The 18497-nt window shown below is 49.5% G+C and overlaps 1 protein-coding gene and 1 non-coding gene across 2 annotated transcripts in view; one reads left to right on the top strand and one right to left on the bottom strand.

Moving 5' to 3' along the window:
• The window catches only part of STX3 (syntaxin 3), a 40154-nt gene extending 28804 nt beyond the window's left edge, over positions 1-11350 (bottom strand). The window contains exon 1 of the mRNA XM_077748927.1: positions 11222-11350. Within this exon, the coding sequence (XP_077605053.1) occupies positions 11222-11251 (30 nt within the window). The 5' untranslated portion in view covers positions 11252-11350. The remainder of the gene's footprint in view (positions 1-11221) is intronic.
• Positions 11351-13175: 1825 nt separating this feature from the next.
• On the top strand, positions 13176-13279 carry LOC144218931 (U6 spliceosomal RNA). Its single transcript, XR_013331289.1, has one exon. It is a non-coding gene; the product is annotated as a U6 spliceosomal RNA (small nuclear RNA).
• The last annotated feature ends 5218 nt before the right edge of the window (positions 13280-18497 follow it).

Below are 18497 nucleotides of genomic sequence, written 5' to 3'. Positions count from 1 at the left end.
TAAGTCACGGAGATGAAAGGTATGGCATAGGGAACATAGTCACTAGGGTAATTACATCGTGTGGTGACAAAGGGTAGCTACAGTCACCGTGGTGAGCGCTGCGTAATGCACGGACTTGTCATATCACCGTGTCTTAATGCCTGTAACTGGGTTAACATTGTGTGTCGACTACACCTCCAGTCGAGATTTTAAGAAAAACAACCTGCTGCAATATAAGTTTAAATCACCAGCAATTCCTCAAGGATCGTACAAATCAGAGCAACAAGACAGAAGGAAGGGATAAAGGAAGGAAGGAAAAGGGAGCCGTCCCAGATGAAGACGACACCAATTCGCTCCTCGGGGTCCCCGGACAAGGCAGAAGGCCCTGGAGCTCTCTGGAATGTTCCGGGGTGAGGGGAAGGCACCAGCAAGCAGTCTGGACTGGGAAGGGACATCTGGTCCTTAACTGCCCGCAGTGGGGTATTAAAGGATTGTGGCTGGCGGGGGCGGGGCCCCCTGGCACTAGCAAGGGCCCCTCCCCCACACAGGAACAGCTCTTTGCTGGGGGAGGCATACAGGCCTCTTCATAAACCCAGATTTCCTCCCAATAAATTCAAACAGACAGCGGTGTGTGCCATCCCTCATCCCTGCTGCCCTGTCCCCACCTGACTGCCCCCAGAGTGAGGGTCTGCGGATTCCCAGAGACAACCACCACCGCTGACAGGGGTTGCAAACACACACGCACGCACGCCTGTGCCACACTGCCCAGCATCTGGTTTTTCCAGTCCCTCTTCTTCGATTAAGAGAGCCAGGGATTCGGAGTAAGCGAGTCGGCTCTCAATAGGTGCTCAGTGTTCTCTGCTCCCCACTTACACACCCAGTNCATGAACTACATCTTCCTCAACACCCTTGTCAGATGAATCAGGAGGAAACTGACGAAGAAGAAGACCCGAGTGAGCCCTGCACCTTTACTTTCCAGACGGCTCCTCGATGAGCCATCTGGGGCCCCAACTGGCCCTGCTGGGAAAAGAAGAACTGAGGGGTGGGGACCCACTGGCAGATGAGCCCAAGGCCAGCCAGTAGGTGGACACCAGACAAGAGACAACGTTCCTGATGACCCCACGCCCCGCATTCTGCCATAACTATACTGCTCCCCAGGAGCACAAGTGTGTTTTGTGGCAGACGCTCTTGTGGCTGCACGTGTATTACTTCACTCTCACATCAACCCCAACGGATGAACGTTACTGCTTCCGTTGACAGCCGAAGCGACTTCTCAATTAGGTGAAATCACGCGTCCGAGGTGCTTCAGCTGGTAGGTTGGAGGCGGTGATGCAAAAGCAGGTCTGGGGAAACCTGGGCCCCAGTTCTTCCCCTCCAGGCTCTAGCCGAAGACGCCCCTCCCACTCTGGCTGGTAACACACCCCCACTTATTTCAGGGGATGCCGCAAGCCTAGTAAATTGCAACTGGACTCACCTATACGCATGAACAAAAAAGTTACCGGGGCACGTAAATCCTGGAAGCCCTATGCACGTATGTGGAGATACACTGATGCACCCCACAGCCTGAGTTGAGAACCCAGCTAGGCCACTTAGTAGCTGTGTGATCTCAGACAAGTCAGGGAACCTCTCTGTGGCACGGTTTCCTCATTTGCAACATGAAGTCAGGGAACCTCTCTGTGGCATGGGGTTTCCCTCATCTGCAACATGAGTAATCTGCTCAGGGAACCGTGGTGAGGAGTACATTAGTTAACCCATGTGAAACGTTGAGAGGCGTGCTGGGTACGGATTAAATGCCCGAGCCCAATGCCACCAAGCAGAGAGTCAGGCCTGTTTCCTCTGAAGAGAGTTTCTACCAAAGGTGTGATTCTAACGCCAATTCTCAGGCGGTGACAGCCAGTCCCTCAAAGTGAACTGAAACTTTAGATCATTTATTTGAAGAAATCCTTTTTTTAGAATATGCATTTAAAGAAAAAAAAGCTCTCTCTGAATTTTGCTTCTGCTACAGTCTCACAAATGTTGACATTTACCACTTTTATTATCATTCGTTTCTAAATATTTTGTCATTTCCACTTTGGCTCTTTTTTTAACTTTATTTTTTTATGTGTTAATTTTAGAGTGAGAGCAGGGAAGAGGGGCAGAAGGAGAGAGAGGGAGAATCCCAAGAAGGCTCCACTCCACACAGCGCAAAGCCCAACACGGGGCTCGATCTCACGAGCCTGAGATCATGACCTAAGCCCAAATCTAGAGTTGGACACGCAACTGACTGAGCCACCCAGGTGTCCCCATTTTGACTTTTTAAACCCAAGAGTTATTTAGAAAGGTGTTTTAAATTTCCAAAGCTGGTAACCCTGGGAGGGCTATTAGCCATTGTCAGGGAAGATGGCCGACTAGACTTAATATTCTGTACAACTGGACATCTCTTCATACCTTTATACATGGTCAGTATTTTTTAATCTCCTACATGTGTTTAAAGAGACTTTGCATTCTGCTCATTGCATATAAAAATCATTGAAGTTTTGGGGTGCCTGGGTGGCTTAGTCGGTTGAGCGTCTGACTTTCGCTTAGGTCATGATCTCGCGGTTCGTGGGTTTGGGCCCCGCGTCGGGCTCTGTGCTGACTGCCAGCTCAGAGCCTGGAGCCTGTTTCAGTCTGTGACTCCCTCTCTCTCTGACCCTCCCCTGCTCACGCTCTCTCTCTCTCCTAGAAATTAAAAAAAAAAAAATTAAAAAAAAATCATTGAAGTTTCATCCCCAGGTGCCGTGTTAATTCCTACCTGTTTTTGCTTCTCAGGACCTGAGCTAAGTCTGAGAAGGAACAGGAAAAAGGGATGAAAGTTCACGGAAAGAAAAGGAGAAGGGAGGGGCGCCTGTGTGGCTCAGTCACCTAAATGTCTGACTTTTGATTTTGGCTCTGGTCGTGATCCCAGGATGGTGGGATCAAGCCCCCCATCAGGCTCTGTGCTGACAGCATTGACTCTCCCTGGGATTCTCTGTCGCCCTTTCTCTGACCTTACCCCCCTCTCCTTCCCTCTCTCTCTCTCTCAAAAGGAATAAATTAAAAAAAAAGAGGAGGGAAAAAAATGTACTCTGGGTAGGGGTTGTCCATACAGATGGGGAATCTGTGGTAGGGAGATTAACTCACCCAGAATCACAAGGCTAGTACGGAACAAAGACAGGATGGAACCATTATCTGGTCCAACCCACTGAATTCACAGCGTATTAAGGTAGAGAGATGCTGGGGTCTCCTAACAGCCACCACATGCACACAGCCTCCCTCCCACTACAAGGTCCATTCACTCCTTCATTTGCCGAAGCATAGACCAAACTCAGCAGCTCCTGCTCTCCAGGACCTCCCTGTCTCTGATGAGAGCCACACGGGTCATCACAACCCCACGTGGTGAGTGAGGACAGCACTTAAGACAAGGAATCACACACCTAGAAGACCGGGTGCCCAACCTCACCGGAATCCAAGGCAGAGCCTGGGGAGGATGGAAGCCTATAGAATAATGTGTGCAAAGGTGACTCCTCAGGGAAATTTTGAAAGATGAGTGAATTTACCCAAAGGATACCTCCGGGAAGGCCACTGGAATAAGAAGACCACATCTTTCTCCTCCTTTCTCTCTCATCCCAGGAGCCAAAGACATTGAAAGAGTATCTTCTGCTTCCTCCTGGAGAGTCCATTGCGATTCTGTTCTTTAGTGATGAGGCTTCTCATTGGCTCATGATTTCTTTCTGGGACATTCTTCCTCCCCTACTCCAGCTTTCTTGGCTCTTTTCTGACTTCCTCTCCCTCGCCACCCCACCCCCTGGCTCAACACCCACAGCCCCCAGTTCTCAGGGATGCAGCACGAAGAACTAATAACCTCTTCTTCTCTACTCAGCCCCAGCCCCCGTGCCACAAGCCCCCTCCCATCATGATCCTTCTAGAAAACACTTCACTATATATTAGGTAACATCTACTGATGTTATCCACAGGGGCTGAGGATTCTCCTAGGGCATGCACTTTATATATACCATTTAATCTCTACAATCTTCTGGGGACCCTCCGCGTCTTACAGCTGAGAAAATTAAGGCATAAAGACGTCAAGCACCCTGCCCGAGATGGTGCAGATGGTGACTGCCGGAGCCGGAGTGGCAGAGCCCGGGCAGCAGGCTGCCCTCGCTGTCAACCACTGAGGAGCAATGCCTCCCACACCTACCGCTCGCCAGGGGCAGTGCCGGCCACTGGAAACACACTTCTGAAGCATGAAAACACAGGAGCTGAACGAACGGACAAGGCCATGGAAACGAGGAAAGCCTGGGGAACCAACACAGGCCAGGGCAGGCTAAGACAGCACGACACCTAACTGCGACGTGGTGTCCGGGATTGGACCCCAGGTCAGAGAAAGGGCCGTTCATGGGGAAATGAGTGGAATCGAAATCAAGTCCGGAGTTGAGAGAAGAGTATCGTGCCAACATCGGTCCCTCGGTTTTGACAAACGTACCATTATAATGGAAGGGGTCAAGAAGGGAGGAAACCAGGTGGGGGTGGGCAGGGACTCCCTGTGGTGCCTTGGTGACTTTTAAGTCTAACATTCGTCCAAATTAAAAGCATGCATTCCACTGATGTCCTTAGGTTGAACTGTCCTGACGGCCTTCCCGTCAGGGGGAGGTTGCCATGGAAATGGCCCAATGCCAGAAAACAGGCTGACCTGACCGTGGAGACTGGTCAGGGCAGGAAGCTGCAGAGGCCGGATATTAAAGCGGCTGCAGGTAAGGCCCCTCAAGGATTAGAGGCTCCCCAAGCAAGCTCGTCTGCAGAACGTGCCCATTCATTCAGTGGACAGTGTGGTGTGTGGCTCTCTCCACTGTGGGCTGGACGGTGGGAAGTCCAAGGAGAACGAGGCCTGCATGGTCTGTGCTCCCTCACACAGCAGACAACAACCGGGCAGGCGGCCTCTGAAACCCCGGGCCCCTGCTGTCATGAAGATACAAAGTTCGTGGGATGGCAAATGCAGTCAGCTCAGGGTCTGGAGGCTTCCCTGTGGTGGAGTGTTGAGAAACATGTAAGATTTGTTGAGAAACTGGGTGTCTCAGTCAGTTAGGTGTCCAGCTCTTGATTTTGGCTCAGGTCATAATGTCATTGTTTGTGAGTTCAAGCCCCGTGTCGGGCTCTGTGCTGACAGCATGGATCCTGCCTGGGATTCTCTCTCTCCCTTTCTCTCTCTCTGCCCCTCCCCTGCTCTCACACTTTCTCTCTCTCAAAAAAAAAAAAAAATTAAAAATTAAAAAAAAAGTATTAAATTTTTCCAGAGGAAAAATGGGGTAGTTAGCTTTTCACCATGACATCCACACCTTCTCCTTCATTGTCTTTCTGAATGGGGCGATCGCCATGAGGGTTTAGGAATAGCTAGGAGCCTTGGAATTCATCCGCCCTTGTCCTTGAGGATGGAACCAGTGACCTCTGGCTTCATTAGCAAATTCACGGGCTCCCTGAGTAAACGCTGCCCATCTCCACCCCACAAGGAATCGAGAGAGAAGAGTGAGTCCTAACGATGAGCAAGGGATGTGGAGGGGCCAAGCTGTCGATTAGTCAATAACCAGTCAGATAAACATTTAGTAAATAGCTACCATGCGGAACGCTAGGCACTGGGGCCCCAGAGGAATATCCTTTCTGCCACTACATCAAGAAGTATGCGGTGCAGATGGGCAGATGATCAAACAAAGTGCAGGGAGATAAAAACAAAAAACAAAAAACAAAACAGACATGTTCAATCTTGATCCCAGCTTTTCCCCGCTGGGGATCTCCATCAAATCTGAGCCTCAATTTCCTTACCTGTGAAATGGGAATAATGTAAAACGCCACCTTCCCTTGCATGGTTGCAAGGATTAGAGACAACGTATGGAGGGCACCTAACACAAGACCCATCAAATAGTACGTAGCTGCTCAATAAATGATCAATTGTACTGCAGTTGATGACACAGTGACAACAAGGAACAGAACCATCACTCTTTTTTTTTTCTTAAGATTTTATTTTTAGGTAACCTCTACACCCAATGTGAGGCTTTAACTCAAAACCCAGAGATCAAGAGTCGCACGCTTTACAGACTGAGCCAGCCAGGCGCCCCCAGAAGCATCAACCTTAAGGACAATAGGACTTGGGAGGCAAAGAGTCCAACTCTTGAAAAAACAAAGGAAGGTGGTATCAAGCCTACTCCATGGTGACAGAAACCCCACAGGCCTAATAGGAGAAAGGTATTTGCTGCAAGGTGATATTCGGCCCCTGATGGGCAGCTGGAATGGAGGGAGAATATTCTAGGAGGCAATAAGGGAGGGTAAGGGGAAAGAATGCGTTTTGGAAGATGGGTAGGAATTCTGACAGTAGGGGAAGGGAGAGAGGGCGCCCCGGCTTCTGCCAGGCCCCGGCCTCCCCCTCACTCACAGGAACAAAAATAAAACTAATCCCCTTCCCTCATCCAAGCGGTTTCTCTTCTGGCCTCGGCCTGATGAGTCCATAATCCCTGCTCAATCCCCTGTTACTCATCTTAACCCTGGCCTCCCAGTCTGCTCCACCTAAATTGCTCTCCCGCGGGGGTGGGGGCCAACCCTCCCAGGAAGAAATCACAGACCAGTGAGAAATCTTATCACTAAAGTACAGAATCTCAATGAAAAGGTTCTTAAGTGGAATCTCAATGAAGAGATTCTCAAGTCAGGATGTTAAGATTTGGTTAGGATCCAAAGCACCCGGCACCCGGCAGGGGCTCAATATCTATGTATTAAATGTCAATATCTATGTATTAAACGAATTAAGCTTTAAAGGAGAAGTACAGCCCCATGATTCCGAGGAGGTTATACTCTAACGGTTAACATCAGGACCTCTGATCCCACAGAGATCCGGACCGTCAAATGCAGCAGGAGGCCAAGGAGCCCTTCAAGAGGCAGCAAGACACAAGACAGAACAGAACGAATAAAAAGTCTTTTAGACTTTTAGAGTCCTGGGTAGTTGATTTCATTAGTGCATCCCTATTAGCACTTGCCTTGTAGGGGCCGGTGTATCCCACGTTCTTTACAGTCCTCTGTAGACCAACCCCAGAGGGTCCAGAGTTCTTGACCTCTTTTCCCTACATCACTGGCTTCTCTGCTATCATTATCTACCTTTAACTGGCGAGTTTTTTCATACATGATCATTTACCCTTCAAGACCAGAACCTCATGTAATAATTCTGCCTAGCGTGCTCTCCAGCAGGAAGAAGTCAGGAAGGAGGAGGATGAGTGTGCCCCAGTGCATGCAAGTCCAAAAGCACTGATCATGGTGAATTCGTGGGGCACTCACCACTGAGAGAGTGGCTGAGAAAATCCAGGATCCTTGCCTCTCAGGAGACTCTATGTGCCTTGAAGAGATTGGACTTGATCTTAACAAGACCTGAGCTCAAGTATCACTTCTAGGCAACACCCTGCACTCCCTAGCATCTCGTCCCCAGGCGACAAGGTCTTCCCACACAGTATCATCACTTTCTGCTTCTTGTGTATCTCCCTATGTGACTGTGAACTTCTACCATCCAGGTAATCACCTGGTAATCACCATTATAACCCTGCACCTATCGCAGGGCTTAGGCCATAGTAGGTGCTCTGTAAACGTTTGCTGAATGAAAAGAGAACCAGGCGGGATGCCTGCGTGGCTCAGTTGGTTGAGCGTCCGACTTCGGCTCAGGTCATGATCTCACGGTTTGTGGGTTCGAGCCCCGCGTCGGGCTCTGTGCTGACAGCTCGGAGCCTGAAGCCTACTTCAGATTCTGTGTCTCCCTCTCTCTGACCCTCCCCTGTTCACACTGTCTCTCTCTCTCTCTCTCTCTCTCAGAAATAAATAAAAAACATTAAAAAATTAAAAAAAGAAAAAGAAGAGAGAGCCAGGCAAGAGGTCCCTGGATGGGAACTGTGGGGACTCAGTAGATCCAAAGTTCAGCTAGTAAGAAATCAGCTTGTGACACGGGCCGGGGGTAGACACTGTGCATTCCTGGCAAGCCTGTCCTACTCCCTAAAGAAGTAGGCTGTTGAGGAAGCCTACCAGGAAGAGCAATGCAAGAGATGAGTCATGCAAGACCATGGCCTTGGGAAGGTATGTGCCTTCAGTGTGGATGCTGCTCCCGGCAGGTCAAGTTGGGGAACGCGCATGCACAATGGTGGATTGTTATCTTGGATTATTTCATTTGACCTCCACAACAGCCCTATGGGGAAGATACAATGACCCACTTTACAGGTGCAACTCTGAGACCCCGGTCCTAGAAACCCAAGAGCTTCACAGGGCCTAACACAGGCTCACACACACACACACACACACACACACACACACAACAAAGCATTTTAGAGAACCACACATCCTCAAGGTGGATGAGGGCCTGAAAACTCTTTGTTGGCCTCTCCACCCTCAAAGAGCCGCTCAAATTCCTAGAAAATTCGACACCCCACAAGCTTCCTGCCTCGCCCCAGGCTTGAGGGTTCCCGACCTGTCTGGCCAGCCCAGTCCGTCCCTGGGCAGCTCTGACTACTGAGAATGCTTTCGTGTAGAGTCCTTATTTCTACCCATCAACTTCACATCTACTCCTGGTATCCAAGCAGAGGAAGGCTAATCTCCTGCACACCTCACCTCCCCCAAAGCTTTAGAAAGATGCCACAGAGGAGATTACACAGGCTGCTCAGTGTGAAACTGGCTTCTTGAACAGGGTAACCAATGTCTTTCACTGATGAAAGTAATCAGAGATGGTTATCTTGTTGCAGTGAAGGCATCCCTCTCCTGGAGGGAGACTGGGGGGTGGTGGGGGGGGTGGTGGTCGACTAGAAACCAAAACCCATACAAACTTTAACAATGGTCTATGTGGAAAACATCAGTATTGCCAGAAGGGGCTTCTGAGATAAACCAAACTTCTTGTTTTACAAAAGGGGAAGGGAGAAGCAGAGAGGTAAAGGCTACAAAGTGGCAAACAAGGCAACCATCAGAACCTCTGAACCTGTAGCCTGGTCCCCTTTGCTGGGCACCACCAGCCATGTCCCTGCTCCAAAACCTGTGATTTCAGAACAGCAGCCCACAAGTGCCCAGTCTCCAGAGTGGCTTTCCCCTCCCCCAGAGGCAAAGCCCTGCCCGGAGGGCAATACTGAGGCTTGAGGAAGCCAAGGGACTTGCTTGGCTTTCCTGGCAAACTGAACTGATGCTCTGAACTCAAGGCTCTTTGCTATTTGTTGACAGTGGGTTCGAAAGGGGCTGTGGGCTATCTTCCTCTGGAAATGGATTTCCTAACACAAGGAAGGGAGTCGCCTGCGCCTGCTGTTCAGTTCCGCACTGTTTTGTGATTGCTGGATGTGCTGGCTGATACAGAAAGATCTTCAAAACCACGTTCCTCTTTCCTTTCTGCCTCCCCAACCAGCAAGCCTCAGGGAAGGAGTACAGTGGACAGCATCAGGAGACTGGGTTCCCCATCGGGCTGTGCCCATGACCAGCTCTGGGACCTGCAACACCCCTCCTACCCAAGCTGAGCTCTACTTGCCTCTTGTATAAAAAAATAATAATAATAGGGGAAATAAAAATCTGCCCTGTCCGTAAAGGGGATGTTATGAAGCTCTGATGACATAGAGAAAGCAGGAGGCAGGGAGGNCCCACATCTGCAGCTGCCCTCTTTCTTCTCTCAACTTCCCCATCACCGTCACCTCCTCTGCAGCGTTATGACCCAGAGCAGGTCAAAGGTCTTACCCAGGATAAGGCAAGAGAAAGAAAAGCGACTGTCACAGCATCTCAACAGCAGTGCCTGTACCAGACCTGTATTTCTGCCCAAAGAGCTTTTACAGCCATCGGCAGAGTATTTAACCAGCTATTAATCCTACACGTGCCCTGCATCTTGCAAAGAACTCCGTGTGCTCCCTTGCTTTTAGTCCTCACAACCACGCACTTCACAGACGTCAAAACTTGGGCTCAGAGGGGCGCCTGGGTGGCTTAGTCGGTTAGGCGTCCGACTTTCGCTTAGGTCATGATCTCGCGGTTCGTGGGTTCGAGCTCCGCGTCGGGCTCTGTGCTGACTGCCAGCTCAGAGCCTGGAGCCTGTTTCAGTCTGTGACTCCCTCTCTCTCTGACCCTCCCCTGCTCGCTCTCTCTCTCTCTCGTAGAAATTAAAAAAAAAAAAAAAAAAAAAAACTTGGGCTCAGAGGTGGAGGGACAGCCAGTAAGCGGTGCAGCCAAGAAGCAACCCGCGTTCTATCCATCCCCATGCTTCCCAAACATCCATGCGTTCCTGCATCCCCTGGGGAGACTGGAGAGCAATCAGACTGATTTTGTAGGTGCAGGCTGGGGCGAAGCTTCATGCTTCTCACAAGCTCCCAGGAAGAGAGACTGCTTTGTATCTATCAAAGGCTACATTTTAAAATTCCATAGAGACAGAGTCTGTGTCTCAGCAATCCCCAGGGCTTAGCACTGGCCCTGCCCCATAGAATGTACTCAGTAATTATTTGTTGAGTGAGTCAATGACTCAAAAAGCCCACGCTTTAACCATTCTCTGTATCAAGTCCCATTATGTCATTTGATCTCATAACAAATCTCCAAGGGATGATCATCCCCGTTTGACAGATAAGGAAACACAGTCTCAAAAGACTAAGTAGCTGGAGGTTTTACAGCTTTTGTGCGGCTGGGCTGGAAGCAGTCTACCTTCATTCAGATCCTTTGCCCCTGACCACAGCTGCCCGGGGGATGAAGGAGAAATTAATAATTATAGACCTCGGGATGGTGAGGTGCTGGGCCCATCCTGGCACGTGACCAGCTCACAGCTCAAGAGGTCACCCAGGAGCTCTGAGCAGGTCCTGGGGGAGGGGCAGCCGGACTCGGCGCCCCCACCCCCACCCCGAAGGGAGACAAGGGGTGGGTAGGAGGCGGCTGATCCTGGGCACAGTGCCAGGCAGCAGGCCGGTGGAGGTGACCCCTGACCTCACAGAGAACCCCTCTGGGCTCAAGGAGCCCCCACCTCTGGACTGACACTGTCCAGCTTGGGGGGGGAGGGAAGGAGGCATCCAAGGAAATCGCAGCCCAGGGATGAATCACCGGCACGTGACTCCGAAGAGGAGGCGAGGGGGTGTGGAGGGGGCGCGGATGCGGCTGGAACTCCAGGGGCGCAGGCCTGGCGCGGGGATCCGCCCCTCCCTAGCCCGGATTTGGGGAGCAAAGGGAAGGCCCTCTCCTGCGCAGCGGCTGCCCCGGCCCGACAGTCCCCGGGGACGGCGGGACTCACGGCCCTCAGCTGCTCCAGCCGGTCCTTCATCCTGCTGCCCAGGCGCCCGGAGGCAGGTGAGCGCGTCCCAGGTGAGCGCGTCCCAGGTGAGCGGCCGGAAGTGGCGGCCGGCCGGCCGGGCCGAAGGAGCTGGAGNTGGGGCGGGGGGAGGGGGTGGGGCGGTGGAGAAGGGCGGCCCCTGGGAGAGCCCCTCCTCTCCGCCCGACGGCCGCTCACGGCCTGCACCGGACTGTGCCGCGCCCGGCCGCACACTGATCTGGGGACGGAGGACTCTGGCGACGCGCTGTGCGCCTAGCAGGTGGGAGGGAGGGTCAGGCCCGCCCCCCTCGGAAGGGCGCTCCGACGGACGGAGCTGGCAGTCCCGGGGACTGCGGGGTGCCGCTGGGGGCGCGACGGGGCGGGGGCGAAGACTGGATTTGACGCTGGTGGCCATCGCGACCCCTCCGAGAAACGGGAGCAGTCCAGCGTTGGAGTCGGCACCTGCCGCTAATCATCTGTACGACTCCGGGAGTCGCGGTTTCGCTAGGGGACTCCGTTTCCGGCGGGGGCTGGTTCGCACCGCAAAGAGCCGGGGTGGTAAGATGGAGACGGCTGTATGGAGATCTATTTGCAAAGCTGAAGCCGGCTCGGTTCCTACGCGGTGTAGACTCCCGGGTGGGATAGGTCGGCCGGAAAGGTGGGCGGGGTCTTTGCGCCGCCTCTCCCCACCCTTTCTTCCCTCTTCCCGGTTCGTCTTCCTCCTTGGGAACCAGTGACCTACCCAGCAGAGGGCGGCGCTCGGTAAGTGGGGCTGGCCTTTCGAGGACTGAATTCTCACGTCACGACAAGAATGGGCTTTATGTATTCAGGCTAAAAGGCTGTAAATATTTTCGTAATTCTAACAGAACTTTGCCCTCTTCTGCGATCTCAGTGCGTGCTCCAGGCTGACTTCATCGCCTCCCATAAAGATACGGTCTCAAAGCGGTCGCGCTGGATGCTCTGATTCTCATCCCTGATCCTCCCTTCGGGCTACACTTCCTTCCACCCCGGGCGTTCCCTAGGTGGGTTCCCTACGTTAGTAAAGGAAGGCTTCTGCGCCCCCTGGTGGCCGTAAGTGGGAAAATCGCGCCCCGTTATCTCCCCTTCCCTTAACAAAGTTTTATTAGTGCGCACAGATTAGCTGGGTCCCGCGTCTCAGGAAAAGAGAGTCGCCTGAGGGAAACAGATGTGAACAACTCTTTACATTAAAGTCTGGAAAGAACCACAGGAGTCTGGAATAAGGATCAAGGATGGCCATACACCTCCTGCCTGAACACATCCAGGGATGGAACATCCAAGACCTAGTTAAAGAGAATTGTTTTCAAAAAGAAAAAAATCGTGGGGCGCCTGGGTGGCTTAATCGGTTAAGCGTCCGACTTTCGCTTAGGTCATGATCTCGCGGTTCGTGGGTTCGGGCCTGGGTTCGGGCCTGCGTCGGGCTCTGTGCTGACTGCCAGCTCGGAGCCTGGAGCCTGTTTCAGAGTCTGACTCCCTATCTCTCTGACCCTCCCCTGCTCACGCTGTCTCTCTCTCTCTCTCTCTCTCTCTCTCTCTCCTAGAAACAAATAAAACGTTAAAAAAATTTTTTTTAAAAATCATGACTCAGACAACTACAGAGTGAACACACATCAAAGATTTTATTTGACTCATTAATTAATGAGGGAACGAGTAAAGTTTCAGTAACCTGTCCACAGAAGGACCCCAAAAACAGACACTTAAAAGACAGGCAATCAGGAATGCTGAAATGAACATGTGAAATGCAAAACCGGCTTCTGGGGGTGGGAGGAGGTCAATGGCACCTCGATCAGAAAGATTTTATTTCTGTCTCTGTGGACAAGAACTATTTGCCTTACTAGCAGTTTTCTTCAATTTACAGAATTGTAAAATAGTCACAAGACCATAGGAGTCCAGACCATTGATAAAAACAGATAACCCAGTGCTCATTTGAGCAGCACATGTACTAAGATTGGAAAGATACAGAGATTAGCATGGCCCCTGAGCAAGGAGGACACGCAAATTCATGAAGCTTCCGTATTCTTGCCCCACCACATTGGGCTCTCTGCTGTCAGCACAGAGCCCACTTCAGATCCTCTCCCCTTCTCTCTGCCCCTCCCCCACTTGTGCTCTGTCTCTCAAAATAAATAAACATAAATAAATAAATGCAGATAATCCAGAAAGGTCTACCACACCATCTGACACTCAGTAATCTTTTTTTTTTCCATTTTAATTGTTTCACAATTTTTCTAGACACTCTCAAGGAAGTATCTTCCCTTTAAACAGTTTCAACTGATTTAAAAAATTTTTTTTATTTTCTTGCTCTACAAAACAAAAATTTCCCTCCCTATAACTTCCACCACTGTGTATTGCTCCTTGCCTTTGTTCAGACATTTGAGAAATATAATGTGTCCTTCACTAGATGGGCTTTCCATGAAGAGAGAGTTGCTATGGGGCTGGAGAATGATTCCTGACACATAGCCGGGGGCCTGAGTTGTAGGCAGAATTGCTGCTACCAAACTTAACACTTAACACCACACGACCTATTTTCTCATCTGTGAAATAAGGGGGCTGATCAAAACGTGTGGTTCCCAACCTCTTCAAGATCAAGAGTATCCTCTAGGCTTTGTTTGCTTTCGTGGATTTCCTGTTTGAAAAGATTCCATATCCTTAACAAAATATATTTACTGGGGAATCAGAAATTTGGATTCTTCAGACTCATAGATTCAGAGAACAGTGGTAGTTGCCAGAGGGGTGAAGGGAGGCAAAGTGGTGGAGGAGGTCAAAAGATACAAACTTCCAGTTATAAGTCCTGGGGGACATAACGTAGAACATGGTGACTAGAGTTATCAAGAATGTACTGTGCGTTTGAAAGTCGCTAAGATGGTAGGCTTAAAAGATCTCATTACGGAAAAAAAGATTTGTAACTATGTGAGGTGATAGATGATAACTTACCGTGGCGATCATTTTGCTGTCTGTTTATATATATATCAAGTCACACTGTAACCTTAAACAAATACCATGTCACATGTGAATTACATCTCAATAAAACTGGGAAAACAAAAAGACACTTCCTATGAGTTATTTCCAAGAAGAAAAAATATAATAACCTTTCGGTTAGCCTAGGGGGCCATAACAGAAATGACTGTATCATTTCCCTTAAACTTTTTAAAATATTGAAAATAGTGCAGAAAGCCGTCTTAACTCCAGCTGGAATCCAGGAACCCAAGAGAAAAAACATCAGCAGACTTCTTTTGTCATGGCTTCCCCTTGAAGGTTAAAGATGTCAACCTTTCTTTAAAACTCTCATGAGGCCTGAGCCCTGGACCCTGAGCTCCATGACACACACAGCCCCTCATCAGCCTCACCAAACGCCCACCTCTTCTCTGAGCCAGATGCACCAAGGATTTCCCACCTACCTCTGCCTAATAGGCCCTTAATCCTTTTCATGTCTAACGGATCCATCCTCCCCCTTCAAGACCTAAACTTCTGGTTCACTTAGGTGACCCCCTGGCAGTGCAGAGCCTGCTTGGAATTCTCTCTCTCCCTCCCTCCCTCTCTTTCTCTCTGCCCTTCCCCCATTCACACATGCACACTCTCTCAAATAAACTTAAATAGATAAAGCACACCCTATGTTGCCTTGTACCTAACTGCTTACCCATCTGTGTCCCTGGCTAGACCAGGAGCTTAAAAGCAACAAACCAATATTATTCACGTTCCAGGGCTACTATGAGGTAGGTGGAATGCAAATGCTCAGGCCACGATCTCACGGTCTGTGAGTTCGAGCCCCACATCAGGCTCTGCTGACAGCTCGGAGCCTGGAGCCTGTTTCAGATTCTGTGTCTCCCTCTCTCTCTGCCCCTCCCTTGCTTGTGCTCTGTCTTGTCTCTGTCTCTCAAAAATAAATAACTGTAAAAAAAATAATAAATAAATAAAATAAAACCTTTGTGTTTTATTCGCAAAGATGTCTTCTATCACATTGTTCACACGTTTTCACAGTGCGAACCTCCATGTGCCATTTACGTATGCCTCTGATTTGACAATGTAAACAATCTGAACCTTATACATTTGTTTTTCTGTTTATACAAACTCTTCGATCCCTAGAACCCTAAAGTACAAAGTGCTACTAAGAAGAGCTTGGTGAAAGAAGCCTCCCCCACAGAGGCCTGCTGTTAACTTTGAGTGGCAGAAGGCCTGTTTTGGGGCTCCTGGGCGGCTCAGTCGGTTAAGCGTCCAACTCTTGATCACAGCTCATGAGTTCGAGTCCCGAATCGGGCTTTATGCTGACAGCACGGAGCCTGCTTGGGGTTCTCTCTCTCTCCCTCTCTCTTTGCCCCTACTCCCCTCATGCTCTCTCCCTTTCTCTCAAAATAAACATTTTTTTAAAAAGAGCAATAGAATAAACACAGTGGAGCATAGGTGTAAGGCAACTGAAAAATTATGGCTTTAAAATGCTTATAACTGAGGCACCTGGGTGGCTCAGTCGGTTAAGTAGCGGACTTGGGCTCAGATCATGATCTCATGGCTTGTGAGTTCGAGCCCCGCGTCAAGCCCCGCGTCGAGCCAGGAGCCTGGGTTCTGCTTCAGATTCTGTGTCTCCCTGTCTCTCTGCCCCTCCCCTGCTCATGCTGTCTCTCAAAAATAAATAATCTTTTAAAAATATAAATAAAATTAAAAAGTAAAATATAACTTAAAAAATGAGCCATCTAGTATATCTCTCCATTTGATTTTTTTTTTTTAAACTGGCTCTGTGTCCAATATGGGGCTTGAATTCACAACCCTGAGATCAAGAGTTCCATGCTCTACCGACTGAGTCAGCCCAGTGCCCCTCCATTTGAATATTAGACTAACCACGCTGAATCTTTCATTGTACTTTTATAGCTTTTCTCCACCCTCCCCCCCAAGATCTCACAATAATTCAGGGAAGTAGAGTAGATATTATTCCTCTCATTTATTACGAGATTAAGTACAGAAAAATGAAGGGATCTCCCCAAGCTACCATAGTACAGAGATGGCATGCTGGGAGAGCAGTTTTGTGCGTGGACTTTGAAACCACACCATCCATTTCAAGCCCCACGTTCTGCCCGTCCTGCCTGTGTGACCTTGAACACGTTACTTAAATTCCCTGTGTGTCAGTTTCCTTATCTGTAAGCAGAGATAAAAATAACACCAGTCTCCTGGGGTTTATGACAATACATGGGCTAATATACGGCAATCATTAATTTCCTTCTGCAATCACTTGAAAAGAAGCCCATTAACATGGGATAACTATCCTTGTTTTCTCAAGAAGCATGATGGGGAATTGAAAAGTGCCTGGAATATTACCATCACTAGTGAAACACCCTTCGTACTGAGTCAGCATCAGCTAAGGTGGCTTCTTCCAACGTAGGTTCAACAGGATAAAAGGTTTCATAAGATACTCCAAGGAATAGAGGAGTTTAGTGGTGACAGAGCTTGGAAAGCATAAAGAAACACATCCCTCACCTTAGAAGCATGACTGCACATTTGCACATTATAGGCACTGAGTGAACCTGCAGTAATGGGTTGAGGTTTGATAGGAGTTGAGGTTTGATAGGCACAGTCATCTTCACACTTGTTTGACCATATAAAGTTCATTTCCCCCAAACACCTATTATTCAACAAGGCAAGTGTCTGTAAGTGAGCCAAACAAGGTCCTTTTGGGTTCCCGTCTTCCTTTGAAGAAGGAAGCTCCTTGTAATGTGAATTTCGGGTCATGGCTTCTGCCTTTTAAGCCTGTGATAGATTTTCAGAAAAAAAAATGAAAGAAAATGTAGCAGACTTTTTATGCCTTTCCAGATAAGGAAACAGAGACACAAAGAGCTCATTCTTTGTCCTTCTAACAACTTCCCCCTTCAGAAATGCCTGCCCTGTTCCTCTTTGCACACAGGTCTGGACACCTGCACGGTGAAGGTCAAATGCCACCTGCCTCGTCAAACTTGCCTTGATTCCCTTCGCTGTCCCTCCTCCGGAAGCTCATAGCGTGGTATCACTTGCCCTTGGGCTATCATGTTTTGTGTTCTTTTTTTTTTTTAAGTTTATTTATTTATTTTGGGAGGGGAAGGGCAGAGAGAGAATCCCAAGCAGGCTCTACACTGTCAGTTTGGAGCCCAGTGCGAGGCTTGATCCCACAAACTGTGTGATCACGACCTGAGCCAAAATCAAGAATTGGACACTTAACTGACTGAGCCACCCAGGTGCCCCGACTGGTGTTCTTAAAAAAAAATGTCACTAGACGTAACTTCTTTCAAGGCAGGAGCTGCCTCTTACCTTTCCATTTCTTGCTCCACCTACCACTGGTAGGTACATAGAGTTCAATAAATAGTTGTTTACTGTCTTCTTAAATGTTGTTGAATGAAGAAATCATTCACTATTTTTTTAAGTAAGCTCCACACCCAGCAGGGGGCTTGAACTCACAACCTAAGATCAAGAGTTGCATGCTCCCCCAACTGAGCCAGCCCAGCGCCCCAATAAATCACTCTCTCTTCAACAAGTAGAGGAATAAATGAGCTTCTCTCACTCCACAAAAAGACAATACACCGTCTGTGCTCTGACACCATTACCCTGAGACAGGGATCTTTCTGAAACAATGGCCCTCCTGCTCACAGCCACGTTAGCGTCCCTTTCCCTCACTGTGTCCAGCCAGCGTTTGTCTTCGCAGAACTAGCTTTGCTCTGCCTGAATCCAGATCTGGACCATTACCCCTCTCCTACTCAGAGAGACTCAATTTAAAAAGTAATCTTTCTGGGGCTCCTGGGTGGCTCAGTCGGTTAGAACCCAACTCTTGACTTCGGCTCAGGTTATGATCCCAGGGTTGTGGGATGGAGCCCCAAGTTGAGCTCTGCACTGAGCATGGAACTGCTTAAGATTCTCTCTCTCTCTCTCTCTCTCTCTCTCTCTCTGTGCCCCTCCCCTGCTTGCTCATTTGGGCATATTGTGTATACTTAGTGTCTTTGTCCGTGTCTCCCTCCGTGCGGGCTGCCAGGCTGCCATAACAAAGTACACAGACTGGGGGGCTTTATAAACAACAGAAATTTATTTCTCAGAATTCTGCAGGCTGGAAGTCTGAGGTCAATGGTGGCTGAGGAACCTCTTCCAAGTCAGATTTCTTGTATCCTCACATGGTGGACGGGGCCAGGGACCTCTGTGGGGTCTCTCTCTTTTATAAAAGTCTAATCCTGTTCATGAGGTCTCCACCCTCATGGGTGGTGTGCAGGCTGGCGTGGGGGGGGGGGGGTGGCAGAAG

The sequence above is a fragment of the Crocuta crocuta genome, unplaced genomic scaffold, assembly GCF_008692635.1.
Source record: "Crocuta crocuta isolate KB4526 unplaced genomic scaffold, BGI_CrCroc_1.0 scaffold323, whole genome shotgun sequence".
Classification (NCBI taxonomy): Eukaryota; Metazoa; Chordata; class Mammalia; order Carnivora; family Hyaenidae; genus Crocuta; species Crocuta crocuta.
The sequence above is the reverse complement of the archived record's forward strand: the minus strand, read 5'-3'. Positions and strand labels throughout refer to the sequence as shown.